The sequence below is a fragment of the Falco peregrinus genome, chromosome 1 (genome assembly GCF_023634155.1).
Source record: "Falco peregrinus isolate bFalPer1 chromosome 1, bFalPer1.pri, whole genome shotgun sequence".
NCBI classification, from domain to species: Eukaryota; Metazoa; Chordata; class Aves; order Falconiformes; family Falconidae; genus Falco; species Falco peregrinus.
In genome coordinates this window covers 103210598-103233137 of record NC_073721.1, presented here as the reverse complement: position 1 = coordinate 103233137, position 22540 = coordinate 103210598, and the positions used below count along the sequence as shown (strand labels likewise).

Sequence of the window (22540 nt, the reverse complement as noted above, 5' to 3'; positions counted from 1 at the left end):
CTGCCTGCCCACGTCCCCGCAGCCCCCCCCTCCACCCACGCCTCAGGACCCCACGCCGAGCACCCCCAGAGCCCAGCACCGCCCTGCGCACCCACCTCTCCGCCTGCGCCCCGGCCCGCCGGCCCACCGCCCCGCGCCCGCCGGGAAGGGGCGGGCTCGCCCCGGCACCGCCCGCGGAGGAGGGACCGGCGGCGGTCACAGCCGCCGCCGCCGCCGCCGCCCCCCCCGTGACCCCCCGCGGTGCCCGGCGCTGCCCCCGGCCCGGGCTCACCCGGCGCGGCTGCCGGTGGTGCGGAGCGCTGCGGCGGGGAGCGGGACCGGGGCAGGAGCTGCCTTCAAATGCGGGGGCGGCCCCGGGGCGGCGGCGACCGGCGGCCTTTGTGCGGCGGGGCCCCGCTGGCACCGCCCGGGACCGCCCCCGCCTGGCGTCAGCGGCGCCCCCCCGCCCCCGCAACCGGGGACAGCTGCGGGGGGCCCGCTACGCGGCCCCGCAGCCCCACCGAGGCCCCGTCTGGCCTGGCGCCCCCCCGGCTGGCATCACCCCAGCCCCGCACTTTCCTGCATCCCTGGGTGGCATCACACCAACCCCCCACTGTCCTGTTCCCTGGGTGGCATCACCTTGGTTCCTGTCATCCCACACCCCAGGGTGGCACCACCCTGGCTCCCCACTGTCCTGCACCCCAGGGTGGCATCACCCCAGCCCCCCTCTGCCCTGTCCCCCGCATGTCATCACCTTGGTTCCTACCATCCCACACCCTGGGTGGCATCACTCTGGCTCCCCACTGTCCTGCATCCCTGGGGACATGGCCCTGCAGCTCCTCATTGTCCCAAAAAAACAATGGCACGTCACCTGGGACGCCCCATGTCTGAAGGTCACAGCACTGTGTCACCCCACTGTTCCCCACCCTGGGGACATGGCACCCCAGCTCCCTGCCATCCCAGGGCCTGCGGCGTCGGCACCCTCCATGGCCGTGCTGCAGGGCTCACGCTGCACCTCGTAGTACCCAGCCCTTCTACTCCACCCAGCACCCACGGTGGCTCAGCACACCAACTGGCCTGTGCCCCCCACAGCCTTTGGTGGGGGGCATGACCGGGGGGGTCACCTTCTGCCAACTGTCCTGCCGGGGGGGGGTATGGGGTGCTGACACCCCACCCATGGGCACCACCAGAACTCCAAGCCTCACTTAAATGCGGGCAGCCTTCATTAGAGGCTGGAGCCATCGGCCGCCCACGCGCCTGCTCAGCGCCAGCAGGCACAGGCTGAGCCTGGCAGTCCCCGAGGCTTGTGGCTTGTGGACTCTCCAGTGGCTAATAAGGGGTTCAGCTCACACTGCAATCTGCTCTGATGCAATTGCATGGGCTTATTTTGCCATGTCTTTTTTTTTTTCTTTACAAAAATGCTAGGGATGTAATTTGCTTTTAAGCCCTCTTCCCTTTTTTTAAGGTGACCTTGAAATGGGTCTGCAGGTTCAAAATACTTTTATGTGGGAGGAGCAAGGGAAACAAAACCCAGGCGCATGGACATAGGGTGGGTGGCATAAGCCTCGCTTCGATAGGAACCCAGGCTTAAAACCCCACGAGACCCTGCAGTGGAGACATGGGGGGCGTTGCCACCCAGTCCCACCGCCTGCGACAGGGACACCTGGGACATCACACGTGAGCTAAAAAGCGTAATAAAATATTTAGCTCGCTGCAGCAGCTGGGGTAGCTGTGCTGCTTGGCATCCGCTTGGCATGTCGCTGCCAGCCGCCCCAGTGCCAGCGCTGGGGGATGTAGGGGAGCCCAGCGGGTCCCCCAGCATCGAGCAGAGCCCTGTGCAGGGCTGGGGCCATGCCCCTGCAATGATGGAGGTGAGGAAAGGTGACTTTAAAGACAAGGGGGCCTCGGTGAGAGGCTTTGCTGGACAGATGTTAGCAGCCCTGGCTTTGTGCCGGGGGAGGGCTTTTTGTTTGGGTTTTTAACATTTGCCATTTTTCTCCAACGCTTTCTTCTGCCCTGACACTTGCTGAGGGTTTTTCTTTCTTTTCTTTCTCTCTTTCCGCATTTGCTTTTTCATCCCCGGTTCAAACACTTTTTCATTGCATATTATGCCGAAGTTGAAACCATCTGGTGCTTTGTTTTGTTGTGAGCCCGGCAAGTGCCAGGACCTTTATCCCCCTCACCCTCCTCCTCGCCGCGACAGCACCGGTGCCTCCTAATCCAAGTGACAGCCCTGAAAAATCCTTGCCGTCACCCAACAAAGAGACTCGCCACACGTTTGCATGTGTGCAGCCGGGTGGGCGATGGGGACAAGCAGCATCCTCGGTGTCCTTCTGTCCCCAGCCAACCCACAGGGATGCGCAGACCCCCGGCTCGGCAGTGCTGGGCTGTGTCACCCCAGTACAAATTCCTGAATCATTTTTAGGACTGGCTGTTAGCAAAGGCATCCTGATTTTATTTTTTCCACCCTTTTCCCACAGAAGGAAAGCATGTTTTTGAAGGAGCCACAGAGCCCTGCCAGACATGGAGCCCGACAGCCTATTTTTGGAGCTCCCTTCCAGCAGCAGCTGCATTTGAGGACGGCATTTGCAGCGAGCGGGCTTTCCGAGCAAGCTCGGCGGAAGGAAACCTCTGCTCGCCCACGCCGTCACGTGTGACACACGCTACATGAAAAAAAAAAAAAAGGGGGCACGTGGGAAAATCCAGGACTGCCGGCCATGAGCTGCTTCCAACGGCTGGGCCAGACCCAGAGCCATAGCCAGGCTTGGGGCTGGCAATGGGCCACCTGAAAATGGGGTCAGTGGCCGCGGGCGCCTGCGCAGGCAGTGGGTGACCCCTCTGTGAGGCTGTGGGTGCCTGGTCCCTGCAGAAACACCCTCCCGGCATGGCTCTCACTGCCCTGTCATGCTTTCCTTCCCATTGCCCCTGCACAATGGGGGGCTTTGTTCTGCTGGGGCAAGGAAAGGTCTGGCTGCAGCCCGGGGAGCTGGGGGAGAGCCGAGAGCTGCCCCTGCCTTCCAGGGGTCTCCTCCCACTGTGCTGTGCGGGGCAAAGCACCGTCATCCCCACCTCCTGCCGGCCCAGGGGGAAGCAGGGCCATAAACCAGCAAAAAAAATCAGCAAAAATAAGGTAAAATAAAAAAAAATAAATCAAAAAATAAACAAAGGGGGCATTTAGGAAAAGACGCAGGAGGAGAAAGCAGCCAGAACCCTCCTTGTCTCACAGCTGGTGTGGGGAGAAGTTTGGAATGAAATAAGCCCAAACTTGGATTTTTTTTGCATAAGACAATGGCGAGCGGTGCTGAGCCCAGCGCTGCGGTGCCTCCTCGGCTGTGGCTCGTTGCTGCCATCGCCCGTCCAATCTCCGCGGTACAAATCGCATTTCCACCACCACCGCTTGGGCCTGATCCTGCACACCCTTTCAGTTGTAGGATTTTTCCCTCCAGCCCAGGAGACCCTCAAGTTTGCTACGTTTGCTGCGCTGGCTCCTTACAACAAGAAGCATTTACGTGGCTGCTCCATCCTGGTGAACACGTTGCTTTGTTGGAGCATAGAATCATGCAATGGTTTGGGTGGGAAGGGACCTTCAAGATCATCTAGTTCCAATTCCCTGCCATGGGCAGGGACACCTTCCACTAGATCAGGTTGCTCCAAGCTCCTTCCAGCATGGCCTTGAGCACTGCCAGGGATCTGCTGTACCTCTGTGCCAATCCCTTCCAGCTCTTGCTGCCAAATAAAGCCTCTGCAGGCTGTGCTGGCCGCACCCTGCACATCCCTGCGGGCAGCAAAGCAGAGGCGCTGGGGACCATCTCCCATCATCTTCAGCCAATGCGGTCCCATGTGCCCCAGCTGCTCCCGCAACACCAGCTGGGAATGGAGAAAAATTGGGGATGGAAGGAAAAGGCTCTTGTGTGTAAAATCAGTCAGATCTGCTGGTTGCTCCCGCTGTCCTCCTGCCCCTGTGGCAGGGGAAGAGCAGCTTGTGGCTGGCTTGTGCCACCTTACTGCAACATCTGATGGGGAACGCGCACCTGCCTGCCCACTGCCTCGGTTTGACCGGACCTGTTTGGCTTTGCATTCAGGGCTGGCACAGGCTGCATCCGCATAAACCATATGGATTCACAGAGCAACACATAAGCACCTGCCAAGCCCCCCCAGGTACCTTGCCATGGGTGCTGAAGGGCTGCAGGGCCACAGTTCTGGCCTCCCCAGCTTGTCCCACCCTCATGGCCCACCTGGTGGCCCTGGGGCTGGGCTAAAATCGCAGTGGCAGGCTGGTGTGTGCGGTGAACTCAGGGCAAGGAGCGCAGGCCTTGCTTTGGGGTGCAGGTGGGGTAAGAGCAGCCTGAAAGCACAGGGGGGGCTGGCTGCCCCCTGCAGAAGGGGCTGCCCGCCAGCCCAGCGGCAGCCTATTTACTATTTACAGCCCTTGGCCATGGGCCTGTCAGCAGGCCTGGCGGTGGTGGCCCAGCCATGTGTGCCTGTGTCCAGGCAGCGCAGCCTCCTGCGCCAGGCGGAGATTCCTGGGGAATACTGGTAAAACTGGGATATTTCTTTCTTGGTGGGAAGTTTCAGCCTGAAAAGTTCCAGCTGACTCAGCCTGACAGAGCTGCAGCTGGGACGGGAACCAGCGGCAGGTTTCTACCCCTCCAGCTGAAGCCCTGGGACACTAGGTTTGCTTTTTAACATTTTTTTCTTTAAAAATAATTAATTTTTTTACAACCTGCAAGATTTCTTAAAAAAAAAATATTTTTTTTTATAACCGGGAAGCTTTCCTCGTGTGCTCCTTGCCCCGGTAAGGCTGGTTGTCCCGGCGTGTCACCTTGCTGCCGGCCCCGAGCTCGCCCTGGCCCGGCCCGGGGGGTACACAGGGAGCTGCGGCCCCGCTGGATCCCCGACCCCCGGCGGGGGCGCGGCGGCAGCACATGGGCGGCCACAGCCCCGCCCCCGCGGCTCAAAGGGGCGGGGAGGGGGCGTGGCCTGCGGGCTAGAGTGCGGCTGTCAGTGGGCAGGGTGGGCAGGGCGGGCGGGGCTTAGCGAGTGGGCGTGGCTGGGCGGCGGCGCGGCCGAGCGGTGCGGCGAGCGGCGCGGCGGGGACCGGCATCGGGATCGGGATGGGGACGGCGACAGCGCCCGAGCGGAGGGCAGGGCCGACGCGGGCCGGCGGCAGCGGTGAGTACCCGCCGCGGTGCGGGCAGTCTGGGCTGCCGGGCCGGTGTGGGGGCGCTGCCGGGCGCTCCCCGGGACCGTGTCGCCGTCCCCTTGCGGTGTCCGCCGGGTGCCCCTGTCCCCTGGCCGTGGCTCCAGTGAACGTGTGCCAGCGCTGCGGTCCCTGTGCCGTACGTCTGTCCTTCTGCCGCAGCCGTGCTGCCGAGCTGAGTCCATTATCCTATGCTGTGGCCTTGCCTCTGTGTCCCTGCACCATGGCCTTGTCACCTGGCTGGGGCAATGACCCTGTGCCTTTCGCCTTGCCATGGCCATGCCACTGTGCCACGGCCATGATCCCATACTGTGGCCATGTCCCCATGTCACCCTGCCCCAGCTGTGATCCCACACTATGGCCATGCCCCCCCCCACCACCTCGTGATGCCACAGTGTGGCTATGTCCCCATGTCACCTTGCTGTCCCCATGAAGCCAAGTGGTGGCCTGTTGCTATGCCAGCTGTCAGAGATGCCCCTCGGTGGACACGTCCCCATGGGTCCGGGCCCGTCAGTGCTCACCTGCAGCAGGTATTTTGCAAGGGTGGGTGTGAGTGCTCGCCTCTGATCTTGAGTATTAGGTGTCGACTGAGGGCAGCACCTAATAATTAACTGCGGCGTCAGCGAGGGCATCGCTGGCCTGTCGCTGCCAGTGTATGGTGGGGCTGCTCAGAACAAAGTCTCAGGGGGGTGGCTGGGGTTTGAGGAGCTCCCTGTGGCTCCAGCATGGCTCATGTCACCCTGCATCCCCCCGGGAAGGGTGCCTGTTCCCCGGGGGACCGTGCCATCCTGCCCTGGCATCCCCTTTGCAACCCTTCCTTAGTGTCTTGCCGCACTCCCCAGGGCCGGCAATGGGCTAAATCCTCTTCTGACCCCGGTCATGTGCTGGCAGGGAGCAAGCTGGGCTTGGAGGCCTGTCAGAAACCTCTGCCCTAAATCCCCCGGTGCCCGGACTAGTTTCCCCATCACCTGGCATGTTCAGCCTGTGAGAGATGCTGATGCTGGGCAAGCTGCGGCTCTTGGCTTTCCCTTCCCTCTCAGAGGCTGGGGGTGGTGGGTGGCTTGGTGCAGGGGGCACGGCCCAGGGTGGCCGGATGTGCTCCCCAGACCTCCAGTGCAGGCTGCTGTCAGAGATGGCCACACTCCCCATCCTATTCTGGTGGCACTGGGGGACATCACTCTGGGGACTAGTTTCTCCTGCAGTACTGTGGGCTCCCCGGAGCCCCTTTCCTGGCTTTCCTCCTTGTCCCTGGGGAATTGCAGAGGCTCACAGTGCCAGGCTGGGGGGCACTGCCATGACCGTGTCTCACCAGCCACGGCTCAGGGTGTTGCCGCAGAGTATCGGTTGCTCCTTATTGCCGGTTTGGCTTGGAGCTCCTGGTGCTGGCACGGGCCTGGCCCTTCCCACGTGCCCGTGTCCCGTGGGAGGTTGCGGGGGACTGGATTGTGGCCTCTTGTGACACTGTGTCACAGCAGGGCTGCTCTGACACCTTGGCTCCATCCCCAAAGCTAAACACAATCCTGACATGGGGCGTCAGGTCCCGGTCCCAGGGGGGACACAAACGGCAGCCTCAGGTCCTTGCAGGGGAAAACCCGCTTTACCCAGCCATCACAACTGGGGTTGGGAATGGGGATCCTGCTCCACCATGCCCCAGTGCCCTTGGGACAGGAGGGGACATGCTAACCAGGTGCCTTCCTTGCAGGGGCTGGCTGGCCTGGTATCCCCAGCTGCACATCCTCCTCCTGCACCTGCTTCTCATCTACATCTCTGTGCCCTCCTCATCTGCCTCTTCCCCGTCTTGCTCACCACATTTCTATACCTGAACTTCTGTGAGTGCTCTGGGGCTGTCCCAAATGGGAGAGGCGCCCCCACCCCTCCCCAGGATTCAGTGGGCAGGGGGCTGCGAGGGGTCCCCAAAAACAGGAGTATGGCTGCACCCAGTGCCTGGGCAGCACCAGCACCAGGACAGCCCCCATCTGAGCCCCCGCCTGCCATGGGCTTGCAGAGGAGGCACGGAGCGACCGTTCCTGTTGTTGCCTTGTGTTTTGCAAGCTGTAGTAACATGGTGCCACGAACCCTGTTCACCACCTGAAGTTACAACCCATGTGGGCGCGCGCAGTGTCAGTGGGGCTGGAAATCTGGGTGGGAGGAGGCAGCAGAAGGCTGTGCTCACCTACCTGCTCCCTGGGTTGGCCCTAACACAGCACTTGGCTTCTAGTCAAATAATTTAGAAACAGTAACATGTTGCTTTGGAAAAAATGCATAAAAGCAGCTGGGTATGAGGGTTCCTGGGTTGCCCGTGTGATGGCTGTGATTTCTCCATTACTGGCCTTCCCCTTCTTTGTGGACTTTCGGTGGCTAGAGCTGCGGCTGAACAACACCATCAGCCTGTACCTCACCACCAAGGCAGATACCACGGTTGGCATCTGGTGAGTGGGGCAGCCTCAGCATCCCAGGCGGGCACAGCTGTGTGGCTACACCAGCATCCTGCCTAAACTGGGGTAACCCCGCTCTGCCCCCCCCAGGCTCGCGGTGCCAAGCAGCAGAGGGGCTGAAGCACGGGGCAAGGACCAGCGCTGGTATGAGGAGGCACTTGCTGATGCTCACCCTGTCATCATCTACCTGCACGGCTGTGAGGGGACCAGGCAAGTACCCATGAGCACTGCTGTGGGGCTGGGACCCCCTACTGTGCCTCCCCCAGGGGACAACGGCTGCTCTCCTGCAGCATCTTGGCACAGGGGGGAGAACTAGCAAACGGGGTGCAGCAGTGCTGTGGGGCTGGGGCTGCTGTGGTGGTTTCTCACCCCATGAGTCAAGGAAAGTCCTTTTGGGTGAAAGGTGAAAGTTAAACGGCCAAACCCACCCACCCCAAAGCACCCAGCACTCCTCTCCTGGGGGAAACACTCCCCGGTCCCTCTGCACTGCAGGGGAGGGCTCCTTGGGGGTCCCTCCCCAAGCTCTAACCTCATTTTCCCCATCAGGGCTGTGAGCCACTGTGTCCAGTTCTTGAAGGTAAGTGATCCACTGTGGGAGGACTGGGATCTGCTGGGGTCCCCACACTGGCTCTGGGGACCCAAGACGGACCCTGGGCACAATGATCCCAGCCATGCTGGGGGGACCTGGGGTGCATCCACTGCCCTGCCCCTGGACATAACACGGTGCCGCTCCACTGACAGACGGGGGCGGGGGGGGCTGCTGACTTCCACATCCTGGCTTTTGACTACAGAGGTAAAGTCATGCCCCTGCCTCTTGCTGAGAGACCCCCTGGGGCTGGTGCCTGCCAGGGTCATGACACCGAGCCATGTCCCCCACAGGCTATGGGGGCTCCAGCAGGCACCCCAGGGAGAGTGGCTTCATCACGGATGTCCTGGCACTCTGTGACTGGGCCAGAGCACAAAGCGGGAACAGCAGCATCCTCTTCTGGGGACACTCCTTGGGGACAGGGCAGGTGAGGGGCTGGGCAAGGGGGACACACCTTGTGGGTCCCAACTGACACCAGAGCCCACAGCTGGTCCTCGGGCTGTGATGCTGCTGCCAGACTGGTGCCACCCAGGGATGGAGCAAGGGGTTAGAGCAGCTCCTCAGCAGAGGCACTTGCAAAGCAAAACCCAGCAGGCAAGGCTGGGGTGTGAGAGTGCTGTGCACCCTGCCGAGGCATCGTGGCTGCTCCCCCTCACTGTCACCTTTCTTTTCACAGAATTGCCACAAATGTGGCAAGGAAACTGCAGGAGGAGTGAGGTGAGAACCAGTGTAGCTGCATTGGCCCCATGTGGTGCTCCCTGGGGCTCTGCACATCCCTGATCAGATTTTGGAGGCACAGAGTCATTGGGGAGCCCCATCACTCTCTGCTTGAGCATCAGGCTTGGTACCAGTGGTGGGGACAAGTGGCTGTCCCCATCCTCCTTAGTGGGACAGGGGCATCTTGGTCTCATAACTGCTGCCTGGGATGTGAGCATGGCAGCAGTCTTAGGGGGGGGTGGCAGCTCCCCCCCACCCCCCACCCCCACCCCCCCGGTCATACCTGCTCTTGCCCCACTCTGGCTTGAGGGGTCCAAGTTGACGCTGTTGTCCTGGAGTCACTGTACCCCAGCATCCGCGAGGCAGCTGCCCACATCCCCGTCAGCAAGGTGAGCCCAGGGGCTCTGCCTGTGGGGCTCCCCAGAAGTGATGAGTGAGGGACTCTGCCCGTGGGGTCCCCCAGCGGTGACGGGTGGGGGGGGTTCTGCCTATGAGGTCCCCCAGCAGTGGCAGCCCCAGCTGCCTGGGTCTTCCCCCCCTTGCAGGGGCAGGGTGCATCAACCACAGCCACGGCTCAGCACCCCTGCAACTCTCTCCCTGGCAGATCTACCGCCAGTTCCCAGGTTGTGAGTACTTCATCTTGGACTTGTTGGCTCTGCGCAACATGTTCTTCTGCAGTGACAAGAAGTGAGTGCCTGGTGTGAAGGGGCACAGCTGTCCCCATGGGGCTGCGGGGATGATGTTGGGACCACCTGGCTGTGGATGAACGGGTTGGACATAGAATCATGGAACGCTTTGCGTTGAAAGGGACCTTAAAGACCATCTAGTTCCAGTCCCCCTGCCACGGGCAGGAACAACTTCCACTAGCCCAGGTTGCTTCAAGCCCTGTGAAATACCTTATTTGCTCTTGTTTGTGTTTGTCCAGCTTCCTCATGCTTTAAAAGTGGCTTTTTATTTGGATAATTTCAGGTAGTACCATTATTAAGCAAAGTCCACGAGCCACCACCCTTTTTTTGAGCATTACACACTTGGGTCCCACCCACACTGTGGCACACATGCCACAGTAGCCTTGGCTAAAAGCCACCTGGCTCATGGGCACCTTTCAAGCCTGAGCACCCCATAACAGGGGTTTAGGGTTATTAGGGTGCTTGGTGCTGCCATGCTGGGGCAAGCAGCGAGGGCATCACCCTGCAGTGGTTCAGCAGCTGCCCTTAGCTGCTGATGAGCTGGGATGCTCTGAAGGGCAGTGCTGGTGGGGGTCAGGGATGCTGTGGGACTGTTAGCAGGAGATGGGGAGACTCCCACAGGTCTGTCGGCTCTAGGGTGACTCCTCGGTGCTGTGCTTGCTGCCCACAGTGTGAAGGTGCTGACCTGCCCGCTCCTCATCCTGCATGCAGAAGATGATGCTGTCCTACCTCTGCACCTGGGCCACAAGGTGAGGACCTCTGCCACCACATGGGCTTTGAGGGGGGCATGGAGCCTGCTTTCAGAGGGCTGAAATGGCTGGAGAGGGGGTGCTCAGCCCCAGGGTGCCAAGAGGGGGTTTGAGATCCCCTGCACATGCCACTAATGGTGCTCCCACCCTGTGGCAGCTCTTTGAGACTGCTCACAGCACCTACAAGGACAAAACCAAGGTGAAGTTCATTACCTTTCCCAAGAAGCTAGGCCTGGGCCACAACTACATCTCATTCAGCCTGGAGCTGCCCACCCTGGTGAAGTAGGTGCTGCTCTGCAGAAATGGGGGGGGGGCACAGAATGAGCCTTGGCCGCTTATTCCGCTGATGAATCCTCCTCCCCTGCTGCAACCGTGGGGTTGCCTTCCCCCTGCTCCCTCCCCTCCCTCCGGTGTTTGCTAACATCGAGTTTTGAGCTCCAGTTGCTCCTGAAATCCAGCTCTCGGGCAGGACAGGATGATCAGTGATACAGCATCTTGTTGCAGAAACTTCTTGGACATTTAGTGATGCCACCTGCCGCGTGCAGCAGCAACCACAAGCACTGCCTCAAACCGCCACCAGGAACCCCTCGTGGCACTGAAATTACTGCTGTAATAAAAACTACTGAGAAACTTCCTAATTTGCCCACTGCCTCGAAGATGCTGCAGGTTACTCGGGGGATGGAGGTACTGCTGCTCCTGGGGCAGGACCATGCGAGCTGTGACTGGGAGCATCACATGGGGCAGTGCTGGGGGTACATGGGCCTGTCTACAAACACCACCTAACCCCCCTGGCACTGATGCCTGAGGACTAGCGAGAGCTGCACCCCAAAGTCCTGTTTCAGCATCACCTGGGAGGGCCCAGACAGTTGTGTCCAGCTCTGCTGGCCGAGCCCCAGCAGCTCACCCCGTCCACCCACTTTCTGTGTCAGCGTTGGTGCAGGTGAGCTCAGTCCCTCATTTTAAACTTCAGTAAACAGCCCCTTGGACTCCAATGGCACTTTTCTTTTTAGCACCTATGCAAGCAACAGGGCGATACGGTTTTGCTTTCCGCACAGCACCGATGTTAGAAAAATTTCCCCCCTTCCCTGTCTGTCGGAAAGCCAGCAGCAGCAACACAGAGACTAGATGGCAGAGACAACTTTACAGCACGTGTGCTGGTGTCCCCTGGCTCCGGCTGGCAGCAGCTCTGTGCCCCTACGCTGCCGTGCCTCTGGGGGTCTTGTCCTCAGCTGCATCCTGGGGCTCGTTGGGTGGCGGAATCTTCAGGTCAGAGGGCTCCACGTGCCAGATGTCCTGGGCATACTCCTTGATGGTGTGGTCGCTGGAGAACTTGCCAGCCGCTGTGATGTTCTTGATGACTATCTTGGTCCATGCCTTGGAGTTCTGCAAGGAGAAGTGTGGGACAGTGTGGCTGGAGGCTTGCACCCGTGGGTGGCACCTTGGCCCCAAGCCCAGCTTTCAACCAGGGACCCCCTGCAGCAGCACAGCCAGGAACCTCCTTGCTAGGAACCCATCTATGTACACAGCCCCACCAGACCCTGTCACCAGGATGGGTTGTTGTGCCCTGTCACAGCTCCCCTGCCTTGTCCCCAGGCTGGCACTCACCAGGTACAGCTCGCTGACCTTCTCCTGGCATTTGACACAAGCCTCATAGTCTGCAAACCTAAACCTGTAGCAGCGAAGAAAGGAGGAGTCAGCAAGAACAGCAGTGCAGAGGTGGGAGCACGGCAGTGGCCGGTGGGCTCAGCACATGGGGCTGGGGCTGCAGGTCTGGGGCTCCCCCCAACACAGATGCTTCAGGTGAATTCATCCCCCCCCAGCCCCGTTTGCTCAGGGCCCTGCAAGCCCTGTAGGTGCTGTGGCACGGGCTGGATGGGTGCCCTGCCAGGGCACACTGTGTGTCAACTCATCGGGAAAACATTTCTCTCTTTTTCACACCCTTGGGTGCTTAGTGCTCTGGCCAGGAAAGCCCTTGAGATACCTAAAGGCATCTATCATCTGGCGAGGGCTGCGCACCCAAATTCATCTTGGCCTTACTGTACCACAGGCTTTAATGTGGCGACTGCAACGTGCCGTACACGGACAGCCCTGTGTGCCCATGGAGCATCGATTGCTCGTCCAGGTGCACAACGTCAGGGCCAGACAAATGGGACCTTACCAGCCAGAGGGTGGATGGTTGGTGCAGTGGGCTGCTCCACACGGGCACCAGGACTTTGGTGGAGAGACCCAACCAAGAGGATGGATGGCATCCTAGGCCTCACCTGTTGTGGTGGAAGAGCATGTTGACTCTTTGAAGAAGTCAGGTTCATGTAGGGAGAAGCCACTCTTAATCTGGTCAGTGGGTTGCTTCAGCTCAGGGAGCTGGTTGTAGTACTTCTGGGCATTGTACCTGGTGGAGAAGGGTCAATATGAGATGGTGCTGCCACGGTGGTGGCACCCCCATGGCATCCCCAGCCCTCACCCTTCCCTGTCCAGCTCCATGACGTGCTCTACCCTCATGCCAAAGGTGAACAGGTTTTCTTCTCCAGCCTCCTTGGCCATTTCCACTTTGGCTCCATCCATGATGCCGATGGTGAGAGCCCCATTCAGCATGAACTTCATGTTCCCTGTACCTGATGCCTCAGTGCCCACTGTGGAGATCTGCTCGGACAGGTTGGTAGCAGGCATCGCTGCCAGAAAAGCACATGGACAAGGGGCTCGTGGTGACCAGCTCTGGGTTTGTGCCATGCCAAAGGACATTAGATCTGCTGTCTTGCAGGGATGGAGCCATGGGGCGGATATCCCCTCCCCACAGTGTGCCCCACGTGGGCTACCTTTCTCTGCCAGTGAGACCCTGTAGTTCTCCAGGAAGATGACCTTCAGCTTGCTCCCCACAATGGGGTTGTTGTTCACCACATGACCCACAGAATTAATGAGCTTGATGATCATTTTAGCCATGTGATACCCTGGAGCAGCCTAGGAGAAAAGCCAGGGGTGAGCCTGGAGGACGGGCACCAGGGGCAGGTGAGGTGCACCCAGCTCCGACGGGCACCCACTCAGCCCTGCCCCCATCATCTCATCCACGCCATGTGTCACACCACCAGATTTTCGGTAGCTTGTGTAACCACAGGCAGTGTATGGTTGTGCAAGCCCCCCAAGAACTTGGTGCCTTGCTTGGGTTGAAGCCAACAGGTGCTCCCCCAGCACTCCCTGGAAAGCTTCACAGACATGGCCCCATGAGACATCTGTACCCAAATTCCCTATAATGTTTTCAAGGACTTAGTCCAAAATGCCTTAAAACTCCTGACCCCACTTACCTTGCCCCCAGTGATCACTGTCCTTGGCACGAACAGCTTTGCAGGATCCCTCCTGATGCCTGGAGAAGACAGCAGCGTGGTGTCACCCTCTGTTTTAGCTGCAGCCCCAGGGGATAGGGATGCTCATGCACTCCCAGGGCAGCCTGTCCCCTCGGGGTGCACGGTGGCTTACGGTTGTACATGGTGATGATATGCAGGCAGTTCATCAGCTGCTGCTTGTACTCGTGGATCCTCTTCACGTGCAGGTCGAACATGGAGGAAAGGTTGATCTTCACTTTGTACTCCTTCTTCAGGTACGGCGCGAACTTCACCTTGTTCTCCTGGGTGAGGGCGCAGGAAGCACGTCAGCCCCCAGCCTGCGTCCCCCTGCCCGCATCCCCCCCTGCCCGCGTCCCCTCACCTGCTTCACGTCAGCAACATCCCAGATGAAGAGGTCATCGTCCACAGACTCGTGCAGCTTTGTCAGCTGGCTCAGGTCCCACACATAGTCCTCCCCTGTTTTCTGCAAAAGGAGCACAGGCACATGCTGATGGCGGGACGGGGGTGGCCACCTTCATCCAGCATGCTGCTCCTGCCCAGCAAAGCCAGCCGTGCTTGGAAAGTGGCTGGATCTCGGGTAAGATCCAAGTAGAGCTTGAACATTTAGAAGATGTAAATGGCTGAGGTTGAAGCAGCATCCCCAGTAGCAACATCCCTGGGGTTGGGAAGGGTCAGGGGCCATCGCACTGCCCCCATGCCATCACCTCTGCGATGAGCTCTGCCAGCCCCGGGTTGCAGAGCAGGAGCCAGTGCCGCGGGATGATGCCGTTGGTCTTGTTCTGAAACTTCTCTGCTCCAACGCTGCAAAGTCCCTGAAGCTGTGAGGATGAGGAGGGGACAGCTTCAGGCTCCCCTACCTGGCACCACCACATTTCCAAGCTGAGGGTGATCCACCACCACCTCCCTCCCCGCACTTACACTTGAGCCTTGACTATTTCGGAGTGGATCTTTGCCATGCCGTTGACAGCGTGGGAGCCAACGATGCAGAGATGAGCCATGTTGATCCTCTTGGTGCCCCCCTCTTCTATCAGGGACATCCTCCGCAGATAGTCCACGTTGTTAGGGAAGAGGGATGTGATGTACTGCCAGTGGAGGCCAGAGAGGTGAGGGGTGCTGGTGTTCAGCGATGTCCCACGCAACGGTTCCCAATGTCCCCAGTGCGTTTCACACAAACCAGAGTGGTGGCTTTTACTGCAGAGTGACTGTGCAAACCCTTTCCAAAGGGTGCCCTCCCCCCGCATGGGTGCCTCTGGACAGAAGGACACGCCAGCCCCTGTGGAGAGGGGCTTGTGGGCACACGCTTGGTTAAGGGGGCCACTTTCCAAAAGCCTCGTGCTGCCAGACCAGGAGGCTAAACCATCATCTCCCTTGTACCCCAACCTCATCCTTCTCCAGGATGAATTTAGCATTTAGGGAGCAAGGCAATGCCAACCGGTAAGTCCTTGGAGCAATGGGTGAAGCCTTTAAAACAGCCACCAGCTGCAGGATGGCAATGTGCTGGTGAGAAAGGGCTTTCCTACACCCCAGCCTCCTGAAATAGCAGCCAGAACCACTCAGCCACACACCTGACATTACCAGTTTGTGCATCCCCCTAATCCCAATGGTACAATGCATGCCATCCCCATCCCCCTCTCCAGAGAGGGCTCCTAGGTTGCCCCAAGGCATTCACATCCAGGTGCCTCTGGATGATCAGATCTCGTAGATGATCTGCAAGTGTCTGGGGAGCAGCTTCTCCACCAGGTCCACCAGCCAGCGCTCCAGGGCTTCGGGAAGCACTGTGTGGTTGGTGTAGGCAAAGGTCCATTTGGTGATGTCTCAGGCCTGCCTGGCAGGGAGAGCCAGTGGTGAGCAGCGAGGGGGAAAGCTGGCACCCACACATGGTCCTCCCACTGTGGCCAGAAGCACCTCCAAGTCCATGCTGGTTAAACCCAACCTGACTGCCCCACATTGCTCCCCAGGACACCAGCAGCTACGGGACTGGGTCCCCAGACCCCCAGCTGCAGGAGGGTGGTGCAAGCAGAGGGCACCCACGGGCCAGGTTGGGTCTCCTTACCTTGTTCCATGGCAGCTTCTCGATGTCCACAAAAACCCTCATCAGCTCAGGGATGGCCATGGCGGGGTGTGTGTCATTCAGCTGGATGGCAACCTGCGGGGAGAGCAGGGGTGACAGTGGGGATGAGTGGGGGACATGTGGGCATCCCACTTCCCAAGTCAGTTGGGCACAGGCATTCATGGAGGGTCCACAAAACCTCCCCAGCCCTGGGTGTATATCTGAGAGGCATCAAAACGAGCTCCAAGGCATATGTCGGACCATCCCTGGCTCATAACTGGTCAGGGAAGGAATCAAACACAGTTCAGATGCTGTCCATACTCCCAAATTTGGATGCTTTGAAGCGGCATGTGATGACCTGGAGGGTGGCAGCCATGACAAAGTACTCTTGCTTCAGCCACAGCTCCTTCCCCTCGAAGAACTGTGAGCAGAGGAGTGGGGTGCTGAGGGATTGCACTGTGCTGCCCAGGCACGCCTGTGCCTTCCCGGGGCTCCCTGCTGTGTGGGGACCCACGCCGGTACACATCCACCCCACGGCACGGTGCAAGCCCCCAGCAATAGTTTTGGCAGCAACTCTAACCCCAACATCATCTTGCTTTCCCGAATTCAGCACAGGGGTTTGAGATGTGCTGGTACACACGCAGCTTAAATTCCAGCTGGAAGGAGAGGTACCGGGGCAACGGGAAGGGAAGCCGTAGGGGATGTAACACCTAGGAGCTATTTCTAAGACAAGACTTAGAGCCACTGTTCATGCAGCACAGAACATCAACCTGCTGGTCTGCCAAAGAAGATCTGTAGGAGGCAACCTCTTCCCCGCGCCCCCCCCCCCCCCCCCCCCCCCGGAGCTGTGACACCCCCAGCTCTCCTCTCCAGCTGGGAAGGCTGGGGTAGGATTAAACGGGGAAAAACCCCATCAGGACCTGCCCAAAACAGGCTGCCGAGCCAGGGCAGCCACCCTTCACTATCTCCCCCCGTTACCCCCCAGGTCATGCTCATCCCCACTCCCTCCCTCTGCTGAGCACAGATTTGCCCAGGAACAGACTCGCCTCTGCTGCAGCCCTGGGCAGCGCTGGTGGGAGGCAGCAATCCCCATCCAAGCATTACAGGTGGCTTGAAACACAATCCAAAGCATCTAAGCATCTCTGCAGCATCCTGGCAAGAGGGTCTGCTCCACTGCACACTCTGGGCGCTCTGCAGCCATCCCTAAGGCAGGGACAGCCACCCTGCGTCGTGACTCATGTTGTCATTGGGGTAGAGGACACGGGAGATGTTCTCTGCCAGGTTTCTGTCCAGCACAGCCTGGATGTAGTCTCCAATACTGACTGGGGAGGAGCAGAGGGATAAGGTGGGCGCAGGACTCCCCCCTCTGCCCCGTCCTGCGTGACACCCTGCCAGCACCCACTTACAGGCCCTCACGTTGAAGTTGTCGGGTGCCCGAGCCAAGCACAGCCGCATGGTGTTTGTAGAGGAGTTATAGAGGACTGTATGAAAAATTTATTTGTAAAAAGGTTGTAATGGTTGGTAAAAACATAAAGTATGAAAATGTTAAAAAAAAAAGAAAAGAAAGAAGGCGGAATTGTAGAGGAATGAAGCTGGGTTAAGTATCATTAATAATATACAGCTGTGTGCTGGCTTCAGGGGCGGCGGGTTGGCTGATGTAGATAAGGTGCAGCTGTGGCTGGTTCTGTTAAGAGGTTGGGCAGCCAAGGAAGAGAGAGCAGCTGAGGAAGAGAAAGAAGCAGAGAGAAAGCACATGCCCTGGATGAGGTGAGATGAGAAGGCAGTAGAGGGACTGGCATGAAGGGTGTGCTGGTATGAGATGGTAAAAGACCTTGTTGCAGCTTGATGGTTTGGAGAGTGCTGTGACAGGTGTTGATGGTGTTGTTCATGTACCCGGGCACGGGGGTATCGTGAGGCAGCGCCAGCACCACCTGGGACATCAGCAAGGCAGCTGCAGCCGGGCTGTGCCCCTGGGTGGTGCCCCCCCCCCCAGCCCCACCAGAGCCCTCCCACCCCACAGACCCTCCTGCAGGAGCAAGCTCAGGTTGCACCCACCTTCCTGGGGTTGCGTGTGTGGGGACGTGCTTGGTACCCCCCACCCTGGCTGGGGACATCTCAGCTCTCCCGGGGCTGCCCAGTGGCTGGTGTTTGCCAGAAGCACTCGGGATGGAGAAAGGTTTGTGAGGGTCAGGAGAAGCTTAATTTAAGCCGTCATGCCGGGCTGTGCGTTGCACAGACCTGCTGGAAGTGCTTTTGGATATTTCAGAGGTTGGCTGCAGATGGGGAGCAGCAAAACCAGTCCCCATACTGATGTCCATCTCCCCAGTTTGCTCCACCACTGCCTTTTCTACCCCAGTGAAGCAGCCTCACCAGCGCAACCCTCCCCGGCAGAGACGCTGACAGGACCCGTGCCCAGGGCACAGCCAGCCAGTGGGAGCCCCCCAGGACAAGCCGTGCAGGGGGGGTTCCCCACACACTGGCCCCGTGAGGCTGCACTTCAGTCCGTACCTGGGTATCGACCCACTTGGCACCGGTGGCAGTGTGCCCACCTGGCCGTAGACATGCACGGGCAGCGTGGACTCGGGACAGGCTTTCTCCTGGGGGCTGCCATGCCGGAGCTAGGCATCAGCTTCTTCCACCGGCCAGGAGGAGCGAGAGCAGTGACGGGGCCACCCGAGCCAGGGACCTCCCTGGGTTGTGCCACGTGGTGGATGGCTGCCACCGGCTCCAGCTGCTTGCGGCAAAGGGGACAATGCTTCGGAGCTCGTCTGCCCTAAGTCCAAATTTTGGTGCTGCAGGGTGAGCCTGAAGGTTGGGCTCTACCCCGAGCGCCCTGAACCCTGGGGTCTCCCCGCTGGAGGGGTGATAGATGGGGACGAAAGCAGCGTTTCTCTTAGTGCATTGCTAACGCTGCTGTGCTGTGGCCGAGACACCATTAGTCCCCCTTAACCAGAGTTTCAGCCTCAGCCTGCGGGCTGGCTAAGGAAGCAGGCTCATTCCCTGCCCCGCGGTGCTGTTACAGGAGACAGCCCAGGTCAGACATGGTCTTTGGCATGGCCAGGGCAGAGCTCCCAGCAGCAGGACCAGGGGAGATGAGCCCGGTTCAGAGGCAGCAGCTGGGAAATGCTGTTTCACAGTGCTGAGGAGGAAAGGCCTCCACCTGCTAGCTGTAGATACAGCTTTTGGGAGTGCTCATGGGGTCCCTGGGGTTGTCTCCTACCAGGGGTTTTGCAGATACACACATTTTCCATTGTATTTCCAAAACAGTCCCTTCCACCCTCTGATGCTTTAACCCAGGTGTCGAGCAGCACAGCAGGGCTGGGGGGCTGGGGCTGGCCTCCCCTAGACCTCCCCACAAGGGTCCTGTACCACCTCAGCCAAACAGCCCCCATCCCACGAGGAGCAGGGACACAACTTCTCCATCCTCTCCTGCTCCACACAGCCACGGAGCAGCTCTCATGGCAGTGCTGGCCCTGAGCAGGGCGCACTGTGGACACAGATGAGGGCAGCCTGCAGCAGCCAGACAGCTCCCAAGGAGAGCATCCCGCTGGCCCCTGCGAGGAGGAGCTGGGGGTGCCCCAGTGGTGGAAGCACCGACCTCTCTGCTCCTACAGCAGCCTCAGAAAAGGGCCCTGCTCCCCATGGAGATACGGCTCATGTCCCTGCTACGTGGGCAGGCATCTGCACAGACCTGGCTGGGGAGGAAAGGTTGTCACGCTGATGATTCACAGCTTTTTGCTAATTAGCGAGGTGTGCCACGAGGCAGGTCTGCTCCCCTCCATGCTGCTGTGCCAAGCCACTAACAGGCTTGAGCGGGAACTGTGACAACGGGCTGATCCCCAGCCCCACATGCCGGAGACAGCTGGGATGAAAGACTGGCTTCCCCACCATGGGGAAGGATGTGATGTGTTTACACCAGTTTGAGAACTTAAACTTTTTCGAGAAACATCTGGCAAGTTTTAAATATCACGGCCCCGACTTTGGCTCCAGCAGTCTCCAAGCTAAGTGAAAGCATCTGTAGGCCACAACCTTGGCCCGATCGAAGTGGGACGCTGGCCTAAGGTGGCCAGGGGAAGGTGAGGACCACACACCTCTGTCTGTACCTGCCACATGTCCTGGATCTTCTGGTTGAAGATGCCGTACTCATAGCAGATGCCGTAGCCATATGCTGCCAGCCCCAGCATCGCCACCGAGTTGAGGAAGCAGGCTGCCAGGGAGAGGGGACAGCAGTGAGCTGTGCCTCCCGGTGAGCCAGGAGCCCCAGCAGACAGCGGGTCCTTCACCCCATGGCCAGTCGGTGGCCCCAGGCAGCAGCCCCGCAGGGACAAAGGCCAGGGCCAGCACCCGCCGCTCGGTCCCCGGCTACCCAGCACCTCTCACCCTGTGCTGGAAAGGCTGGAGCAATAAACTCTGCCGAGTTTAAGTATCCCTCTCACAGTGGATGCAACCCCCCCCGCGGCTGTGCCGCACCACCCAGGCAATGAGACCATTTTGGGGGGCTCACTCACCAACAAGCCTGCCGAGACCACCATTGCCAAGGCCGGCATCGTCCTCCATTTCCTCCAGCTCTTCCATGTCCAGCCTGAGCTACAGCCGAGAAGGCGGCGCTGGGAGACTTTCCAATGGCCATCCTTGTGGAGGGGAGGCACTGCTGGCACACCCCCCGGGTGCTGCCCTGCGCCCACTGCTACCATTCGCCCCTGTAGGTGGGCTCTGGGAGGGGGATGGAAAAGCACCTGACCCCACAAGACCCATCCCTGCTGGTGGGACATGGTGATTTGCACCCAAAGCAGCCCCTCTGCCCCTCCACTGCTGCTGCACGGTGTGGCAGGGACCAGCTCTGGTGTTTAAAGTCCTCCACCAGCCTTTACACCAGACACAGACACCCTTGACCTTGCCACAGACAAGCCTCCGGGGTGGGGGGCACCCAGCTGGCTCCGTAGTTTCTTAGCTCATCAATTCCTGCGTTCTGTTCAAACTCAGGCAAAAAGCCAACAGAAATAACTCAATGTACTAGCTGAGTTTAAATTACAACCGTTACTAGAAGGAGATGACAGTCTTCACACCAAGGTGTTAGTCGCAACATGGGGGTGGAGGGTCAGAAATGTGGAAAAGTATCTTTTTTCCAGGGTTTAAGGTCAGCTAAGGGTCATCTCAGTAAGTCTGTTTGCCCTTGTTGCTTCAAGATCTTCTTGTTTGCTTAGCAAGCTGGTTTTCAACTTCATGGTATCTCAGAAATTCTCTGGAACATCCCTATTTCTGATGTTTACGCACTGACAAGGACAACACGCTTCACCCTTTCCACAGGCAGCAAAGTGCGGAAGCGAGAGCCGGGAGCGGTGGGTCGCTAAATGGGGTGTTCCCATTTCCCTCAGCTGGCCGCCTTCGCTGTATCCAAGGAAATAACATCCTTCCTAATGACTGCGATAAAAGTAACGCTGTTGAATTCAAGTTCCCGTCTATCTTTCTGCAAGGTCAGCCCCAGGAGGGAGGCAGAAATCATGGAACATGCCAATTAACGTGACCTGCGTTCTGAGTTGCTGATGGCATCCAGCAGTGCCAGAGCCTTACACAGCACCAAAGATGTCCTTAATGTGCAACTGGGTATTCTGGGAAAGTTCTCACAGGTTTTTATTTTGTTGAGGGTTAGAAAAAAACATCCTACCCTTCACAGGGGTGCGTAAATGTACTGTACTTTAAAATCTAGCTGGGTTCTAGATTGGCTGAAGCTCTTGAAAATTACATTTAATATCAACAGTTACATGAATCAAGCAGTGGTGCATATTCTGGGATTGCACAGATAATCCTTCTTGTGTTTAGAGAGACCATAAAGAGCAAAAATACGTCATGAAAAAATTTCTAAGATCCATTTACTCCTCACAGAAGGTAATGTCATAATCTGCCTATGTTGCAGAACAGTTTGCGGTACATTTTCATTTACTTCAGACAAAAACTACTTTGGATTATATTGGAACTAGTGGCTGAAATGATTCTGAACTGGCAAAACTTTTATCAAAATGTAGCCAGCTCAAGTTGACTGTACATCAATGCATAGCATGAGGTAAATACAAGAGTTTTGCAATACCATGCTAGAAGATCTGAGTTAAATATAACTGGATGTATAGTTGTCAAAAAATCATATGAGAGTATATTGTTGTAGCAGGCAAATACAGAAGAAAAAAAATTCAAGGACTACCTCATTTCAAACAAACTGAAAAACAGTAACTTGAAATCTAGCAGCGATAAAATTAAGACAAAAACTTACTTTTTCATCTGAAAATAACAATCATAGCATCATCAGTGAACGCTTTCAGAAGCATGGCACAAAGGTTTGAGTTGAACTGGCTATCCTGCATGCATGCATAGTGGAAGTGTGCAAGAGTTCCTCTCTTTTCTGATTCTAGTCCATGATACGAGGGTTTACAACATAGCATTACAACACATCCATCTCTTCTAGAAGCATTTTGCTATTGTTCATATACTTCAGCTGGAATCATGTGTTTAGCAGGTGTGAGATCTTACTTCCACAAGTATTCATGTGTTCTCTGGAAGCTCACAAGTATCGCATGCTGTGCTTCCCTGTGTAGATCCCTCATTCTGTAGCACTGGCCTCTTAAGGTGGTGGTGTGGGTATCTATTCCAGTATCTATTCCAATTTTAGGATTGGCTCTCAGCAGCAATCACTGGCTTTTTCCTAGTGTATTTTCTACCTCCTTACCATCATTAAAAACGAACAAACCAACAAAACAAAAAAAACACCAAGAAATTATCTATTTCTTGGAGGACATGTAAAATAGATTCAA

At 58.0% G+C, this 22540-nt stretch overlaps 3 protein-coding genes across 4 annotated transcripts in view; 1 reads left to right on the top strand and 2 right to left on the bottom strand.

Moving 5' to 3' along the window:
- The window catches only part of NIN (ninein), a 65542-nt gene extending 65145 nt beyond the window's left edge, over positions 1-397 (bottom strand). Inside the window, exon 1 of one of the 2 annotated variants that reach the window (XM_055811339.1) lies at positions 272-397. The gene's annotated coding sequence lies outside the window, so the exon portion shown is untranslated. Of the gene's footprint in view, positions 1-95; positions 237-271 lie in introns of those variants that run through there. The other variant, XM_055811333.1, reaches the window with a different exon arrangement.
- A 4631-nt stretch (positions 398-5028) lies between these two features.
- Positions 5029-10986, top strand: LOC101912200 (lysophosphatidylserine lipase ABHD12-like). The gene is made up of 8 exons (XM_055790048.1): positions 5029-5151; positions 6882-7008; positions 7705-7824; positions 8161-8191; positions 9522-9604; positions 10274-10352; positions 10510-10634; positions 10857-10986. The coding sequence occupies exons 1-8, from the start codon at positions 5094-5096 to the stop codon at positions 10873-10875; spliced, it is 642 nt and encodes a 213-aa protein (XP_055646023.1). The 5' UTR covers positions 5029-5093; the 3' UTR covers positions 10876-10986.
- Positions 10987-11465: 479 nt separating this feature from the next.
- LOC129782645 (glycogen phosphorylase, liver form-like) lies at positions 11466-16522 on the bottom strand. The gene is given in 12 exon segments (XM_055790055.1): positions 11466-11735; positions 11958-12021; positions 12614-12641; positions 12644-12741; positions 12814-13021; positions 13166-13307; positions 13649-13707; positions 13821-13968; positions 14049-14253; positions 14375-14480; positions 14483-14505; positions 14606-16522. Coding segments are annotated over 12 exon segments (1761 nt in total). The 5' UTR covers positions 15097-16522; the 3' UTR covers positions 11466-11546.
- Positions 16523-22540: the final 6018 nt, after the last annotated feature.

Bases quoted from the DNA above. Each gene is read 5' to 3' on its own strand.
- LOC101912200 (XM_055790048.1), top strand. From the start codon at position 5,094: ATGGGGACGGCGACAGCGCCCGAGCGGAGGGCAGGGCCGACGCGGGCC. The intron at 5,152-6,881 runs GTGAGTACCCGC...CCTTCCTTGCAG, and splicing joins GACGCGGGCCGGCGGCAGCG to GGGCTGGCTGGCCTGGTATC. The intron at 8,192-9,521 runs GTAAGTGATCCA...TCTCCCTGGCAG, and splicing joins ACTGTGTCCAGTTCTTGAAG to ATCTACCGCCAGTTCCCAGG.